We start from the raw sequence: 16,981 nt of genomic DNA, 5'->3' as shown, positions 1-16,981 counted from the left end.
TGGCTCTCCTCCTGGCCTGTGCCTCACAAATCAGAAAAGTGGTTGGAATCCCCAGGCACCTCTATGCTCCTTTGGTGCAGGGCTGGGCGGGGGAAGAGGCAGCGGGCCTGACCCCCCACTGGCCAGCGGTGCCCTCCCGGAGCTTCAGACTTCACCTGTGAAAGGCCTCCTTCCAGGGCTGCTGTGAGGAGGGTGGTGCACACGGAGGAGGCTGCTCAGGGACCCTTCAGCCTCAGGGGTGACACTCATATAGCCTCGAGGACAGGTGCCCCCAGGGAGAGGAACGGTAGCATCCTACCTGCAGGCCCCTGCTGGCCCCTGCTATTATCCTCATTTTACAGAAGGGGAAACTGAGGCACAGAGAGATCAAGTTACCTGCCTGAGACTGCCTGGGATTAGAGCCAGATCCAAGAGGGGGCCCAGCTCTGTTTCTTGAGCCCTTTCCAGTGGGCCCGGATGCCTCGAAGAAGCGAGGGCTTCCCGGAGGGTTCAGAGGGACCCGGAGTCCCAGAACCCAACCCCAGAGGCCGAGGTTGCCACATCCCAGGGGCTTCGTGCTCCCCGTCTGTCTCTCTTGCTGGGAAGGCTGGGTCAGCTTCTCATTTCCAGCACCTTAGGTTCTCCCTGAGGATGGGGATTGCCTCTTTGTTTCCATAGTAACAGTGAACAGAGGGGCCTCCTGAATCCCTGCAGAAATACTGCACTGGGACCTGCAAGTACGCATGTGCCTGGGAATCCCTGGATGGGCAGCCTTGAGTACATGCATGCATATACATGCACACTCACAACTCTACACAGGTGTGCACACCCAGTGCATGTGTATATACACACCCACGCCCCCTTATGAACACACACACACACACTCTTGCACCCACAGGCACGTGTAGACACATGCACAATGGCCTGCTAACCGAGAAGTGGGTCAGGACATCATCCTGTGTGACATGATCCACTCCCACAACTACCCTGGTTTGCTCAGACGCAGGAGAGGTCTGGGGGAAGTGAGGGTTGTCTACTTTATAATAATACCCACTGCTACACTTAGATCCCACACATAGATCCTTACTGTGTGTCCAGTCCCGTGCTTTCCTTTCCACATATAACACAATGCCACTTTAAGTCAGGTGCCCAGGGAGGAAACACGCTCAGAGAGGTAGAGTGATTTATCTGAGGTCACACAGCATGGCCAAGCCAAGATTTGAGCCCAGGACTGTTTGGCTCCTGCCCTCTCCACCAGATCCCTCAATGCCAGACCCATGAGCACTCACCTGAGACCCACAAACTCAGACGGGGAGGCCTGGTGCAGGTGGGCCCGGTGCTGAGGCCTGCCAATCAGAACTCTTGGGTTCCTGAAGTGGTGAGTCTGGGTCGCTCTTTGGCCTCCTACCATTCCTGAGCCTGAGGAGTGAAGGGAGGGGTTTTAATTCCAATCATTCCCTCCCTGTTAGCAGAAAAGGAACTTTGAACAGCAAACGCCAAACCCACTGGGAATCTCCTGCTGATGAAACCACCTGGGTTCACCTGTGAGCTCCCTGCCCTTCCTGGAAAAGCAGGGATCCAGATGCTGGGGCCCTGGCTCTCCGACCTCGTGGGCCTCTTAGGCTGAGCTTGGGGAAGTAGGGGGCCTGAAGCCAGAAGCTAGGCCAGCGGCCACCCTGAGCAGGAAGGTGGGCCGGGGTATGTCTTCCCGGAGGCAGCTTGCAGCAAGAGGATGCTCTGGCAGTGAAAACATGCTGCCGGAAGGTAGTGAGCTCCCTGTCACCGGAGGCATCCCAGGTCAAAAGGCCCTGGATGCTTCAGAGTTAGGAAAATGCCAAATAAGTAGTGACTGAGTCCTGCATCATTGTCATCATCGTCATCGTCGTCATAGCTACCACTGATTGGACTCTCTTTGTGTCAGGCACTTTAAGACACATTACAACTGCCACCACTGCCAATAAAAATAGCAGCTCCTGTGTATTTGGCCCCGTATGTGGTGAATCTTCACTGATTACTCACAGAACCCTGTGAGCAGACACTGTTGTTAGGCCCATTGACCAATGAGGAAACTGAGGCTCTGAGGGGTTCAGTGACCTGTGCACAGTGCAGCAGCAGCAGCAAGACTAGGCTCTGCCCGGCTGCTGAGTCTGTGGTCTGCCCCCTGGGACCAGGCTCCGGGAACAAAGCTGAAGGCAGGGCAGCCTCCACCAGCTGGGTGCTCTGCCCCTGGAGCCTTTCCTGTTCTGGGCCACACTGGCTTCACTATGACCAAGGTGGGCGCCCTCTGCTGGCCATGTTCTGGCCCTGCAGAGCCATGTTCCTGCAGAGTGAGGGATCAGATCCTCCTGTACCTGGGATGCAGGGGTGGCCGTTGAGCCTTGGATCCTGACTTCAGATGGTGGTGCCTGAGGTTACTCAGGGGCTGAGCTGAGTTTTGAGCCAATGGCTGTCTCATTCCCAGGCTCCGGGCCTCCCATCCCTCCCTGATGGGGCAGAGATTCACTCCGGCTGCCTTCACTTCCTGCCACACCCCCTCCACATCTAAAACAGGGCGTGTGGTCCCACTGCTCTTGAGGGGTCTTGGAGACTGCGGTTTGTAGCTGAGACTCTGCCTCCTAAAGCAAAGCTGGGGCCCAGGGCTTGAGGCCACTTGAGACGTGGAGTTGCCCCTAATGGACTGCGTTAGGGAAGATTCTCAACCTTTTGAGCACTCTCAGATGGAGTCGGTGCCTTTGTAGATGCTGAGAAACTGAAGAGATTTGAGGAGGTCTCCCTCACCCAATTAGAAGTCCTTTCCTCAGCCCCCTTCCTCTCCCTTTCCACACCCCTCTCCTCCCTTTCTTCTCTCTTCCTCTTTCCTAGCCTCCATCACCACTTCCACCCCTCTGTTGTGTGGATATTACCACCTTCCTTTTCACAAGGAGGCATCTGAGATTCAGAGAGGTAGAGTAGTTGGCCCAGGGACACCCAGCCAGCTGTTTCTGCCTTAGAATCCAGACTTTGGATAGTCTACCCCTGGCCTGTTCCTTCTTCATCTTCCCTATTCTCGCTCACTGCATCTCACCTATCAGCTCCTCCTACAAAAAGTGTCCCAAAGCCTTCATCGACTTCTCTCCCTGTCCTTTGCTATCACCCAGGCCAAGACCTATCATTTATTTTATTTTGTTTTAATGATCTTTGAGAGAGAGAGAGAGAGAGAGAGAGAGAGAAAGAGAAAAATACCGATTTTGTTGTCCCGCCTATTCATGCATTCATTGGTTGATTCTTGTATGTGCCCTGACCAGGGATCGAACCTGCAACCTTGACTACGGGATGATTCTCTGACCAACTGAGCTCCTCGGCCAGGGCAAGACCCCTCATTTCTGTCCAGGTGACCCTAGCAGTCCCCTTGCTTCCCCACAGGTCATCCGGCCCTGTTTTCTGCAGTCCAGCCGACACGCTGGAGCAGGCACAGTGAGCCTTTTCTTTTTCATAAATCAGACCACCTCACATCTCTCTTTGAAGCTCCCCATTGCATGGAATTAATCTAAACTCTCTTTCCCAACCTCCCCACCCCAGGCCCCGTGCTGCTCCTCGGCCACATCTACGTCCTCCTCGATCAGGAAGCCCCAGCTCACTGACCAGGTTCCCTGAACACACCACGCCTGCTCTTGCTCCAGAGCCTTTGCCCTTGTGGGTCCTGTGGCTGAAGCGCCTTTCCTGTGATGTGTGTTATGCCTGCCTCCTCCTTCTTCCAGGCTTAACTCAGTTGTCACCCCCTCAGACCACACTACCTAACATTACCCCAGCCATTCTCTACCCCATTGCCCCACTTTTTCCGTAGCCCCTGTGAGTCTCTCCCACTGGAATGTGAAATACATGGGGGGGGGGGGGAGGGCCTTGGTTGACAGCGGTGTCCCCAGGTCCTAGCATAGAGCCTGGCACTTAATAGATGCTCAATAAGTATTTGTTGAATGAATAAAGCCCTCCCTAGCCTTGACTGCTTTTTGCAAGCTTAGAACAGTCTTTCTTTCTTTTTAAAAAATATATCGTTATTGATTTCAGAGAGGAAGGGAAAGGGAAAGAGAGATGGAAACATCAATGATGAGAGAGAATCATTGATTGGCTGCCTCCTGCACGTCCCCTACTGGGGATCAAGCCTGCAACCTAGGCATGTGCCCTTGACCAGAATCAAACCTGGGACCCTTCGGTCCGCAGGCTGATGCTCTATCCACTGAGCCAAACCAGCTAGGGCTTAGAAAGTCTTTCAAATCAGTCCTATTTTTCCCACTCTCATTGTCACAGCCCGGAGCCTGCCATCCTACCTGTTGCCCCTGCTTCCCTTTCACATAGATACTACTCTCCCAGGCTTCAGAACCAACTATTCTTTTTCCCCTCTGCCCTTTTCCCCCTCATTTGACTAATTTAGCTCTTCCTCCCAGAAGTCCTCCATGCTTTCCTTTCAAGTTAATGCTTACTTCTGGCCCCTGTAGATCCTTGGTGCCTCCTGGTTCAGAGGGCAGCCCCCTCTCTGTGTCTCTCCTTCTCTGCCATGGGAGCTCAATGGCCAGGACCGAGCTGGTTCATCATTATGTCCTCAGCACGCATCCCCAGGCTGGTGTGGCACAGGTTCTCAGGAAACACTGAGCTGGGCTGGTCTCATCACTGCTGTGATGGGACTTTGAGGATTAGACAGGCCAGACCAGTGTCTTCCAACCATATGACCCATGCAAGCCACTTCCTTGCTTTGAGCCTCATTTTTCTCATCTGTAAAATGGGCATAATAATCCCAACTTCTCAGGGTTGAGAAGCTTCTCTCATGTATGTAAGGTGTTGGCATATGGACAAGGTTGGGGAATGGTGGGTACTTTCCCAGGAGTTGTCTTAGCAACTGCCTGTGTGAGCAGCAAGCCCCCTCAAGCCCTCAGGGAAGGAAAATGTATGTCTTCTGGTGAGCCCCTGCCCTGGCCCTCTGCCCTCTGCCCTGACACACCCTCAGAGGGGAAGGAAGGAAGAGGGCAGACTGGACCAAGCCCTAAACTTGGAGCCACATAACCTGATTTGAGACACGTTCCTGTAATTCACTGGCTGCGTGACCCACGGCAAGTCCCACGTATCTGTGAGCCTCAGGTTCCTGATCTGGAATGGGAGCTAATAGCACTTATAGCCCGTGAGTCAAATTACATGGACAAACAGCCAAGTCCTTCGAGGATGCCTGATTATTATGTCTCCAAGCAATGCCCTGCCCTCCTCCTGATTCTTCCGGGGGCGAGGAGGCCCGGGGGGGGGGGGGGGGGGGGGCGTGTCTCTAGTCTCATGACCATTCTGGGCAGCAAAGAGGAGCTTCCCAAGGTTACCTAGGATCTGGCTTAAGTGCCTGCAGTGACTCTGGGAAGCTCTAGACCAACGATTCTCAACCTGTGGGTCGCGACCCCTTTGGGGGTCAAACGACCCTTTCACAGGGGTCGCCTAAGACCATCGGAAAACACATATATAATTACATATTGTTTTGTGATTAATCACTATGCTTTAATTATGTTCAATTTGTAACAATGAAAATACATCCTGCATATCAGATATTTACATTACGATTCATAACAGTAGCAAAATTACAGTTATGAAGTAGCAACGACAATAATTTTATGGTTGGGGGTCACCACAACATGAGGAACTGTATTAAAGGGGCGCGGCGTTAGGAAGGTTGAGAACCACTGGCTTAGACACTCAGGAGGATCCAATGCTCATGACGCCCCAGGTGTGAGTGTGTAAGTGACCGGTCAGCCTCCTAGGGGGTGTCTGTGGAGTCCTCCAAATGAGACCAGTGCAGCTGGGAGGATAGAGGCACACCCTCCCACTCCACTCAGATCCCCGTTCGTGCGTTTAGTCATCCTTCCACTGCTATAGTCCCAGAAAAGGTGTTCAATACATGTGTGTTGGGAGAACAGAATTGTTCCATACTTTCAACAAACATTAATGAGCACCTACTGCTCCTAGCTCTGTGCTAAGAGATATCCATCAAATAAATGGCCTTGACCACCCTCTCCCAAGATCCCCAGGCTGCCTCTACATCCTCCTGGCTCTTCTTACTCCCAACCCAGCTTCCATGGGCTGCCATGCTCCAAGCATCAGGACTTTTCCCAGAATTGAGGTAATGCCCAAGCACCCCATGCATCATGGGCTCTGGGAAGGTTGCAACCCACATGCACAACTCTCCAAATCCTCCCCGTCTTTCCTGTCCCAACTCCAGCAACCCTTCCCCAGCGCTCTCAAACTCTCACTCAGCCATCTCCCCCCCTCCCAATGCCCTATATCTACCTGGGGTTATACCTGGATGTACCAGCAGGTGGCGCCGAGGCCGCCTCTTCTCCAGCGCTGGACTGGACTCCAGACCCCACTAGGACCCTGTCGTCCCTCCTCCTTCTCTTCTCAGCAGGGACAGGAGTGGGCTCTGTGACCTCTAGATAACCCCTCTCCTTCCTGTTGGCTCCTGCGAGGACACCTGAGGAGACTCCAGTTGCTCCTGCAGGTCCCGGGCTGTCTTTTCCTGCCTGGTGGGTGAGGGGGTCCCTAGGGGCCCAGCTGCAGCTGGTGGGGCGGGGCCGGGTGGGGCGGGGCAGAACGCAGCTGCCAGAGAGAGATAAAGAAAAGAGAAAGGAGAAAAAGAGAGAGAAGATATAAAGGACAGAGAGAGGTGCTCTGGTTCCCAGGTTCCTATCCCACCAAACAGACGGACCAGGGGACTGCCCTCTGGACCAGGGTCCCAACTGAGACTTACCCGAGGACAAGGTATGTGGCTGAGGAAGCAGATGGGGCGGGGGAGGGTCAGCCGGCCAAGCAGAGCAGGCCTGGGGGGCTGAGGGGCTGGCCAGTTACATCCCACTGCTCGGCGAGATCCCCTGAGCCCCTCCCAAGGAGGCCAGGTAGAAAGGAGGCCGCGCACGGAGTCCTTGGGATGAGATTGGACGAGGGCTCTGTGGCTGCTCCTGCCTCACTGTGTGTATTTGCACCAAGCTCTTTCCATCTCGGGACCCCAATTTCTCCATCTAAAGGGGGGCGGGGGGAGGTCTTGAAGATGGTTCTGTGGGGTAACTTGGCAAGGTGTCCCCTGGCGAAGGCTTAGCCCTTCCAGGGGCCTCTGGGAGACCAGAAGGCCTTTCCTGTCGGACAGTGGGAAGAGATGGGTGGCCCCTCCGTGTCAGGGACCCTCGGGCCCTGGCCTATGCCTCTCTCCTCAGCCTGTTTCTTAGGGACTCCGGGTGCAGAGTGCCAGCGTGGGGGTGGGAGTTGCCCTGGCTGTCTGGGGTTCAGAGATCATTTGGGACAGGATGGTGGGTGCCGGGTGATCAGATGGTGGGTGCTTGGGTGCCTGGCTCTCCAAGATCAGAAAAGAAGTGGATTGGGTAGAATGGTGTGTGGGACTGAGGTAGGGACTGTAATGGGCATATAGGTGTCCCAAGGTAATGAGGGAGGGGCCATCCCAGTCCTTTTATTAACCGTGGCTGCTTGCCCTGGCTCCAAAGCACTTTAGAGTCATTAGCTCATTCACTGCTCACAGCATTCAGCCTGCCCCGGAATGGGAGGGGGGGGGGTGGGGAGGGAAAGGGGAGGATGGAGCCACTCCTCCCTCACCCTGCTCTTGGGAAGAGATTGTTCCAGATTGTTCTCTGGGTAGGCAGGAGTTGGCACGAGCAAATTCTAGGATCCCAGGGATCCCAAAGTGACTGAGTTCGCTTAGGTGGGGCGACAGTCGTGTCAAGCACAGGTTTGGGAATCAGATCAGCCTGTGTTCAAAGCCTGGCTCTGCCGTGGGTCCTCGAGTCGAGTAACCTCTGCAGGCTGCCGCCCCCCCCCCCCCCCCCCCCCCCCCCGCAAAAGCCAATCCAACAGCAGAGGCCTTACAGGTGAGAAGCAAGTGCCATATGCGAGCAAAGCCTTCGAACAGTGTCTGGCACCTGGGAAGTAGATGCTCCTGCTCACTCTCCTTACGGAGACAAGAAGAGGGAGGACTGGCAGGGTCAGCGAGCTGGGCCCTCCAGTGAGTCAGAGCCCCTCTCCCTGGCCGCACGGGAAACACTGAGCACCTACTGTATGCACCCAGCACTCACCCCGCACTCTATAGTACCCCACCCCTGCTGCGATAACTCCCCTCGGCTCACTTCTGCCCCAGCCAGCAAGGCCTCGGGTCTGGGGCGGGGGTGGAGACCCCCACGGCCAAAGGGTGGGAGAGGCACAGAGGAGCATCTGCACAGCACTTGTCCTCCCTCGGAAAGGGCAGCGATGCGGGCGGCCGGCTGTGTGGGGGGCGGGGGAGGGGGGAGGAGGGACAGCGAGGCTGGGGCTGAGCCCGGTGGGGCGCGGAGGAGTCCGTTTGCGCTCTTGCACCGGCGAGAGGGGGGGGAGCGGCCAGTTGGCGAGCCCCGCGGAACTGGCTGCCGGCAGAGTGGGGAGCAGGGGTGGGGGGGGCGCCCTCGGCCCTCACCCCGCCCCGCGCGTCTCCCCGCAGCTGGGGCGCCCCGCCCCCCGGGCGCCGGACGTGGACGCGGCCGCCGCCGCTGCTGCCGCCGCCGCGCGGGAGTCGCTGTCCGCGGAACCGACATGCAGGCGGCGCGGGGCGGCGCGGGGCGGCCGGGCCGGGCGGGCCGCGGGCGGGATTGCGGGCGCCAGCGGCCGCCGGGCGCCAGAGCCGCGTCCCCCTGCGCCGCCCCGCGCCGGCCGGCCGGAGCCGCCGCCATGCACCCCGGGCCGCCCCGCGCCGCGCTCCGCCTGTGGCTGGGCTGCGTCTGCCTCGCGCTGGTGCAGGCGGGTAAGGGGGCCCGGGCCGGGGGGGGGGGGGGGGGGGGGGGTGCGGGAGTCCTCAGTTCCCTCCCCTGCTTCCTGGGACCCGGTCCTGCCCCTCACTGCTCCCTAATGCCACCGCCCCCCCCCCCCCCCCCCCCCCGCCTCTTCCCTGCCTTCTTGACCGCCAAACCCTTCCTCCAGCCCCCAAATCCCTCCCGGCCACCCCAGCCCTGGGGGACAGGGTCTTGTGACCTCAGTTCCCTCACACCATTGCCCTGAGCCCAAGCCTTTGCCTCGGGTCCCTAGCCCCCTTCTCTGGCCGGGGAGCAGCTGAGGACACCAATCCCCCACCTTGGGCCTCCCTCCCTATCCCCAAAGCCCTGCAGGCCAACTCTGCAGGTCGGAGAGGGAGGGGGCACCGTGGGGTCCCAGTGTGCGTGTGAGGATAGGGACTGGCACCCAGGCACCGGGTGGGCCACGGTGGCCCCTGAGCCCGGTGCAGTCTGCATCTGGCCTGTCCCGTGGGGCCTGGCCTCGTCCTCTCCCAGCCTCCCCTCTGGCTGCTGTTGCCGCCTTCATCTCTCCCTCTCTCCATCTCTTCTGTCTCACTGCTGTCTCGCTCACGCTCCCATCTCTGTGTCTGCCTCTCAGACCCCACTTGTCTGTCCTCTGGATCTGTGTCTGCCACCACCTGTCTGTGTCCCTCTCTCTCTCTCCGGGGCCACGTCTGGCTTTGTCTCCCCTTGGGCCTCGGTCCACTCATCTGTGGGGTGAGGGGTGCTGCTCGTGGCCAGATCTTCCCGTCAGCACCCGCCCCCTGTGAGATACGGAGGCTGTGACTCCATTGCCCCTGTCCAAGAAGGGTCTCCCTCCCCTGACCCTGTGCCCCCATCACTTCCTCCTACTCCCTTCTCAACAGACGCCCTTTCATCCTCTTCCCACATCCAGAAGGCCCTACCTACCCTGTACTCTTGACTCTCGGCTGAGGGGCCCTGCTCTGAGTGACCCCATCTTCCCCTATCACCTCCCCACCTGCCTCTTGGGGCTCACAGAGGCCCTTCCGCAGGCTTCTTTCTGCCTGGGTCACCACAACACCGAGGGTTCCTCCCTGGGCCCTAACTCCCACCCCAGGGCTCCCCCCAGCCTGGTTCTTCTCCACCTGTGGGCTTTCCCCGTCCTCAAGGTCACGCACTTGACACTGCAGTGAGTACTGTGCAAAGAGCATTGGCCGGGGATTGCTTTTGACTGCTTTTCATCAGACTAACCTTCAGCTCTTGAACCCTGGCCACCTAGGTCTCCCCCACCCCTGGCTCCTCACCTCTTAATGCCCCTCTATTAGATATGCCGTTGGCCCAGGCCCCTCAGTTTTAGCCTGCACCCCTGGTAGGGCCAGTTGTGGGCATCTGGGGTTCCCATCCTGGACACAAGGAGCCTGGGGCCTCTCCAGCCTGGCCCTGCAACCCACCAAGGAACCGAAGTCCATGTGCCAACCCCAGGGAGGCCTTGGTTTCTTCCTCCCCCCACTGCATGGCCTCCCCCAGGTTCACTCATGAGACAGTGGGCCTGGGCCTCGTCGCAGGGGGTGCTCAGGCTCAGGTGCCTCCCCAACCCCAGACAGCCCCTCCGCCCCAGTGAATGTCACTGTCAGGCACCTCAAGGCCAACTCCGCGGTGGTGAGCTGGGATGTCCTGGAGGATGAGGTTGTCATCGGATTTGCCATCTCTCAGCAGGTAACCCTCTGGGAGGGAAGATGGTGGTGGGTGAGGGAGGAGAAAGAAAAGGACTGAGGCCCAGGACAGACTGGCAGAAAAGTTGCACTTATGGCTTAAAAGGGGGCCCCAGAGGGGATCTGTCAGTGAGGGAGGGCTCTGGAGCCCTTGTTTGGAACCTGGGACTTGATCATAAACAGACCTGAGATTTGGACCTGGCTCCAGTTCTCACGAAATGTATGGCTTTGGGCAACTTCCCTCACTCTCTACCAGTCTCCTCATCTGTAAAATAGAGATAAGGATATCTGCAGAGATGGTGGAATGCGTAAGTAAGATTATGTCTGCAAAGGGCTTAGCATGGTAGCCAGGTGAGCCCGGTATTGCTGCTGGAGAGGTGGCAGATGGGGTGGTGACTGGGCACTGAAAACACTGGGCTGGCTCTTGCTTTGGCAGAAGAAGGATGTGCGGATGCTGCGCTTCATCCAGGAGGTGAACACCACCACCCGCTCGTGCGCCCTCTGGGACCTGGAGGAGGACACGGAATACATCGTGCACGTGCAAGCCATCTCCATCCAGGGCCAGAGTCCGGCTAGCGAGCCAGTGCTCTTCAAGACGCCGCGGGAGGCTGAGAAGATGGCCTCCAAGAACAAAGGCAGGCCCGGGCACTGTTAGGAAGGGATGGGGTGTGGTGGGGTGAGGGCTGGTCAGGCCAGAGAAGTAGGAGGTTGAAGAAAGCACTAATTTCCCATACCCCTTCCTCCCTTCCCCTCCTCCCCCCACTGCCTAGTATAGCAGTACCTAAGAGAGAGGAGGTCACTCTAGTGACCCAATACAATGGGTATATAAACACTTATTTTGGATTGCCTTATCGCTGCCACCCCGAGTAGCCATCAGCCTGTTCTAGAACCTCTTTTCGTTGGATGTGTGGGCACCGATATCGAGAGAAGCGCTTAATTTCTTGGGCTTGGCCACAGAGGAGTGGCTGGGGGAGGAAAGGAGCCCCGACCTCGTGTCTCTCTCCCCACAGATGAGGTGACCATGAAGGAGATGGGGCAGAACCAGCAGCTGCAGACAGGCGAGGTGCTGATCATCGTCGTGGTCCTGTTCATGTGGGCCGGTGAGTCTGGCCTCCCAGCCCTTCTTCACTTAACCTGGGAAGGGGAGGGCCTGACCAGACCCCTTCTCTCACAGAAACGAAGGGTAAGGCGCGTGGAGAGAGCTAAGAGGTCAGAAGTTTCTAAGTCCTGCCTGGGACAGTTCTGGGGGCCAGATCCCATCCCTTCTCTAACACAGCCCTCACCAAAAAAATAGCATATCGAGAGTTACCTTGTAGGACCATAGGCGTATTTTCTCTCCCCCTCCCTCAGGCTCCGGGTGGGGGCACGTTCTTAACCTACTCCTCCTGGACCGGCTCTGAGACCGCCTCCATATAACCTCCCCAGCCCATTCACTAGGTCATTCCTGCCACGATGCCTCCAAGCACAGTTTGCCCCTCTCTTCAGCCCTTCTTAGATAAGTTAGTTGGGCTTATCTCTCTCTCTCTTTTCCACTTATCTGTAAGCTCCCTGAGGATAAAGATCAAATTTCACTTTTGTATTCAATCAGCGTTTTCTGAACAGCCACTTCATTGTACATAGTGCTACATTCCAGACAGTGCTACTGCTATGGCTGAGAGGAGCCTCATGCTTGCAAGCAAGTCTGGGAGAAGCCAGGCCCGTGTTAGCTATAATTCAATGAGATGAGCGCTATAATAGGACTGTGTATGGGGGCAGCGGAGAGGGAATTAACTCTGGGGCTAGGAGTAGAAAACAGGAAAAACACAAAGAGCAGTAACGTAGGATTTGAGCTTTGAAGGGTGAATAGGAGTTCACCTGGCAGCCAAAAAAAGGAAGGGAGGGTGTTCTGGGCACAGTGTGTTCAAAACAAATTAAGCTCAGTTGGCTCAGTGCAGCTGTGACCCAAGAAAGAAGGTAGAAAGTGGGGGAGTAAAGGATGGCGAGGCTGTGAAGTGAATGGAGTCTGTGTGGAGGAACTTGAACATGCCTAAGCCATGTTAGCATGTAGGTGAGGGGCAGGCTCTCTCAGGTAGAAGAATTTGGGGGGCGGGGGGAGAGGGAGCTCCCATAGGCTCATAGAAAAACAGGCACTTGGGGGAAAAGGGTTATACAAAAGAGGAGGTTTGCTTATGATGCTTTATTAGACTTGGCACAGATAGTTTTTACGTAATCATAACAATATAAACATAGTGAATGAACCCAAAATTGTCATGTAATTCTGTTAGGGTGATGGGGAAGGAAGCAAGGGGAGTTGTTAGGGCCTAACAGTTAGGCCTTATCTACTGTTAGAGGAGGCAGCTCAAAAAATATGAGCTGGGAAAGGCAGTGAGGGCTTGGAGGGGATACGTGTGAGACATGACACGCCACAATTAGACGATGGAGGTGGCAGGCCCCTATGTGAGAAGAGCTAGAGCCCCTCCAGGATGCGGTCTAACTGGTGGCCTAATACCTGGGGGAGGGAGCCTTATAACTTGAAGATACTGTTTTTGAGAAATAAGGGAGGGAGAGACTTACTTAGGCGCACTCCAGTTTAAGGGTATAAATACCCCAAACCCCAACTAAGCAGGGCACTTGGTTTGATTTCCGGTGGCTGAGTTGCCTGCTCAGACAATATCTGAGTGTATTCCTTTTCTGCAAATATATTCCCGCCTGCTTGTTGTCTCATGTGAGTTCGTCCCTACAAGAAGACAAGAATTGAGGATGCAGAGTACTGTCTTCGGCCAGAGGCCACCCTGACCACCCCTGACACTGCCATGGTGGGAAGTCAAGAGATAATATCTAAAACAGATAGGTCAAGAAATAACCACTATAAATCAAGCATAGAAGTAAAAACGGGGAAAACAAGAATTGGAGTTGGCTGCCTTAATACGATCCAACTTTCAAAAAAGCTTATTATGCTTATCATGTATTAGTTCAATAAAATAAACATTTCACAGAGTGTGGGCCCCAGGTGCACACCCCAGCTGCACCCCACAGCGACCTTGAGTAAGTCACCTAAGCTCTGCAGCAGTGTCCTCACTCTCACCTGGGGAGGGCCATGGGGACCCTCACAGTGCTACGAGGACTCTGTGAGCTGGAATATGTCAGTGCACAGCACAGGTTGGCACGTGCTCAACAATCGCTGTTGTTTCTATTTTCCCCTAACGGAAAGGGGGAGGATTCAGAGGTTTAAAAGAAGGGAAGGGAGGAGACAGGATCAAACACATGTTGTAGGAAGACCAATCCAGCAGCAGTGAAGGGAATGGTCAGGGGACAGGTGGACACAGGAGCCAGAGGCCAAGGCAGGCTGTGGCAGTAGTGCAGGTGAGAGACCATCTGGAGCTCAGTACCTAACAGAGCTCAGCAAGGGCTCAGGGCAAGGGAGCAGGTGGGCAAGGACTCTGACTCTCTCTCCTGTCCCCCAGGCGTCATTGTCCTCTTCTGCCGCCAGTATGACATTATCAAGGACAATGAGCCCAATAACAACAAGGAGAAAACCAAGAGTGCGTCAGAAACCAGCACACCAGAGCACCAAGGCGGGGGGCTTCTCCGCAGCAAGGTGAGGGCAGGGCTTGGACCAGGGTGGGTGGCCCCATGACTCAGGCACTGGGAGTCCCTGGACTGCAGAGGGGTCAGCTCAGGGTCTGGCATGGCTACAGCTGGGCAGAGCCAAGCTTGGCTGCTGCCTGTGTGACCCAGGGGACACTGCAAATTGATTGTGGATCCTCTCCTTTTGCAGGGTGCCAGGGGCCAGTGGGGGTTAAAGGGGGCGGGGGCAGTGAATGGGGAGGGCAGGACTCTTGGTTGGTGTGGGACAAGAAGAGATGGGCTTTGAGCTCATTTCTGCAGCTGCGGTGCTGTGACCTTGGGCAGGTGCTTCACCTTTTTGTACCTTCATTTCCTCTTGTGTAAAACAGATATGAAACCTTTTCAGTGCTGGCTCTGAGCAGCTCAGAAGACAGTAGAGAATGTGAGAGGATCTCATGGTTCAGGCGATGATATCCAACAACATCTGGCCCTCTCTACATTTCCTCCTCCCTCCATCTCCTTGCACCCTCTGGCTTACTGTCCTCTCTTGGCTTCACTCTTTCTGGCGCATTTTCCTGAAGCCTCTTATTAACCCCCATCTCCAGAAGCACCTCAACAATGTCAGTGGCTGAGGCTGCGCTGAGAGGCAGATCTGCAGGACGTGAGAACCAGCCAGCAGGATGGCTCTGCTGGGGGTGGACGGGGTCCGGGGGCAGTGGGTCCAGGACCCAGACTTGGCCATTCAGCTGAGTGAGGCCGAAGGCTGGGTTTGCGACAGCAGAGACAAGACATGCAGGCAGGGCTACTCCTTTCCTTCCACAGGGGACAAGAGCCTGGCTTTCCGGCAGCAGCCCTGCTGCTCCCTTCCTTCTCGTGTCCTCTGTTTCCAACCTTGCGAGAAGTCTATTCAATTAGCCCTGGCCGCTTCTCTCATTTCTTCCTCCCAGTTTCCAAACAAGCTCTTGGTGAACATCATCGAAGCGTGACTACCTGTCTACAGGGAGAAAGATTTCATTTTTCTTCTCTGCTGGTCCCTAGGTCCACGGGCACAGGGAGGGGGAGGACTGCGGTGGAGGGGGAGGCATGGCTAGCTGCACAGTTCTCTCTCCCCGATGTCCTAGTCTGGTGAAGGAGACTGAACTACAAACCCAAATTCTGCAAAAAATAAACAAGCCACAAAACTTGAGGCCTGGACCCATTCTGGAAAAGGCAAAGCTGCATGAGACACGGCCTTCTTTCTGCCTCCTCGAGTCTCCTGGACGGCCTTCCTCTCTGAGAAGATGCACAAAGCTGCTGGGAGATGACAAGCACCGAGACTGACTTAAGCCCTTTCAGACCAAGAACCGTCAGGGAAGCCATGGGCCTTCCTGCCGGGCAGGGGCGTGGCTGCCATGGAGCCTTTTCTGGATTCAGCCATTAAGGACTTGTTTGTGGTGCGATGCACAACTTTGTGTGTGTGTGTGAGATTTATCTGTTTTGTCTCTTGGAAAACACAACCGAAGGGCTTCATTCCAGAGGGCCATGGGGATTCCCCGAGCTGGTTGCCTGCATCTTCTGTCTTCTTTGGCCCTTATTTTGACTGTAAGACCATCCGTCTGGGGTTTTAAGAAGAAAATGCAGGAAAGATACCTGGAAGGTATTGGCCCCATTTCATAGGGAAAGCCTTTTGGAGTTGTATCAGTGCTGACTTGGACAACTGAAAGGCACGTTCCCGTGGGACATCCTGAAGGCTGCTAAATCACCACGCTGTGGTGGAAGCTGCCGGAAGGCAGGCCTGAGCCATTCAGTCAGAGCAGCCATGGCCTCTGGGGTCTCCATATCTTGCCATCTCATCCAGGATTCTGTGAAAGCTACCCAGGGTCCTCATGTCCTTCCCTAGAGCCTGTGTGGTGTGAGGTGACAGGTCTTTCTCCACTGCCCCTTTCTGGTAAAAAAAAAACCACAAAAAACAAAAAAAAAAACTGGTGCTTGATAAGGGAAGGCAGAACCTTCCCTAGGACTGACAAGCTGTGGCAGCTGAATGCCTGCACAGAAGAGAAGGTCCTCTGCATCTTCCAGTGGTGGCTACGGACAGGAGTCTGGGAGCACTGCGCCTAGCACAAGCCTGGCACACAGTAGGTGCTCATTGAATATCTGCTGAACTGAATTAAGAGCAATAGCCCCCAAGCCAGAGAGCTGAAAGCCATCACCCAGTGACCACCCTTCCTTCCGGTCTACAAGAGCTCTCAGGGCTGGGTCGGCCACCACTTCTGAGTGTGGAACATAGGGAGGGAGGAGAGACAGGGTAAAGGCAGATGTCAGCAACACTAAGGGCTTCCTCATGGGAGGGCATGAGGCTTCACTCATTGTCTTGTGACTTCCATCCCTGCTGAATGGGGCTGCAAGGCCAAGGCTCCTTAGGGGAGAGAGGTCCTTACCTCTGATCCAGTTAGAGCAATAACCACTTTTTAAATGTAAAATAAAAAGACAAATGAAAAGGCACATCCTTGTCTCCTGGTAAATGCCCAAATGTTGCCCTCTTTTTCTGGCAGTTGGCAGCCACTCAGTTCTCTCTCTCCATTTTGGCCTGCAGCTTCCTAGGGACATGCCTGCCAGCCAAGCTGGAGTTGGAAGGGAAATCTCGAACAGATGGGGGTGCACGTGTAGGAGGAGAAAATAGCTGCTCCATCATCCTATTACTGAGCCCCGCCCCCGTACCCTAAACCAAGCTTGGGCTGCCTCACCACATAGGTATGCAGGCTGGTGCATAGTTTTTAAAACAAAGGGTTTTCCCCTCGGATGGGGTGGGTGCTTTCCCTGGCCAAAGGAATGCCGTCTGTTTCTCCCAGGGGTGAGCAGAGAAGTGAAGAACTGCAAAGCTGCCTGCTGCGGCTCAGTGATCACAGCATGCCGTTCTGGATTGTTAAAGGAATATCCTTATGATCCCAACAGCAGGCTGAAAGGTAGAGTAATGGTGCCATTAGCCAAAGAGCA

The 16,981-nt window shown here is 55.7% G+C and overlaps 1 protein-coding gene across 2 annotated transcripts; it reads left to right on the top strand.

Moving 5' to 3' along the window:
- The first annotated feature begins 8,683 nt into the window (after window positions 1-8,683).
- FNDC5 (fibronectin type III domain containing 5) lies at window positions 8,684-16,489 on the top strand. Of its 2 annotated transcripts, none has more exons than XM_070404655.1 (6): window positions 8,684-8,761; window positions 10,351-10,466; window positions 10,899-11,097; window positions 11,473-11,562; window positions 13,906-14,039; window positions 15,130-16,489. In XM_070404655.1, the coding sequence occupies exons 1-6, from the start codon at window positions 8,689-8,691 to the stop codon at window positions 15,145-15,147; spliced, it is 630 nt and encodes a 209-aa protein (XP_070260756.1). In that variant the 5' UTR covers window positions 8,684-8,688; the 3' UTR covers window positions 15,148-16,489. The 2 variants fall into 2 exon arrangements, with proteins under 2 accessions (XP_070260756.1, XP_070260757.1); XM_070404656.1 differs by having other exon boundaries at window positions 14,398-16,489.
- Window positions 16,490-16,981: the final 492 nt, after the last annotated feature.

This window comes from Myotis yumanensis, unplaced genomic scaffold, assembly GCF_028538775.1.
Source record: "Myotis yumanensis isolate MYYU_CA2020_CCGP unplaced genomic scaffold, mMyoYum1.0.hap1 SCAF_2, whole genome shotgun sequence".
Classification (NCBI taxonomy): domain Eukaryota; kingdom Metazoa; phylum Chordata; class Mammalia; order Chiroptera; family Vespertilionidae; genus Myotis; species Myotis yumanensis.
The sequence above is the reverse complement of the archived record's forward strand: the minus strand, read 5'-3'. Positions and strand labels throughout refer to the sequence as shown.

Bases quoted from the DNA above. Each gene is read 5' to 3' on its own strand.
- FNDC5 (XM_070404655.1), top strand. From the start codon at position 8,689: ATGCACCCCGGGCCGCCCCGCGCCGCGCTCCGCCTGTGGCTGGGCTGC. The intron at 11,098-11,472 runs GCAGGCCCGGGC...CTCTCCCCACAG, and splicing joins GATGGCCTCCAAGAACAAAG to ATGAGGTGACCATGAAGGAG. The intron at 11,563-13,905 runs GTGAGTCTGGCC...CCTGTCCCCCAG, and splicing joins GGTCCTGTTCATGTGGGCCG to GCGTCATTGTCCTCTTCTGC.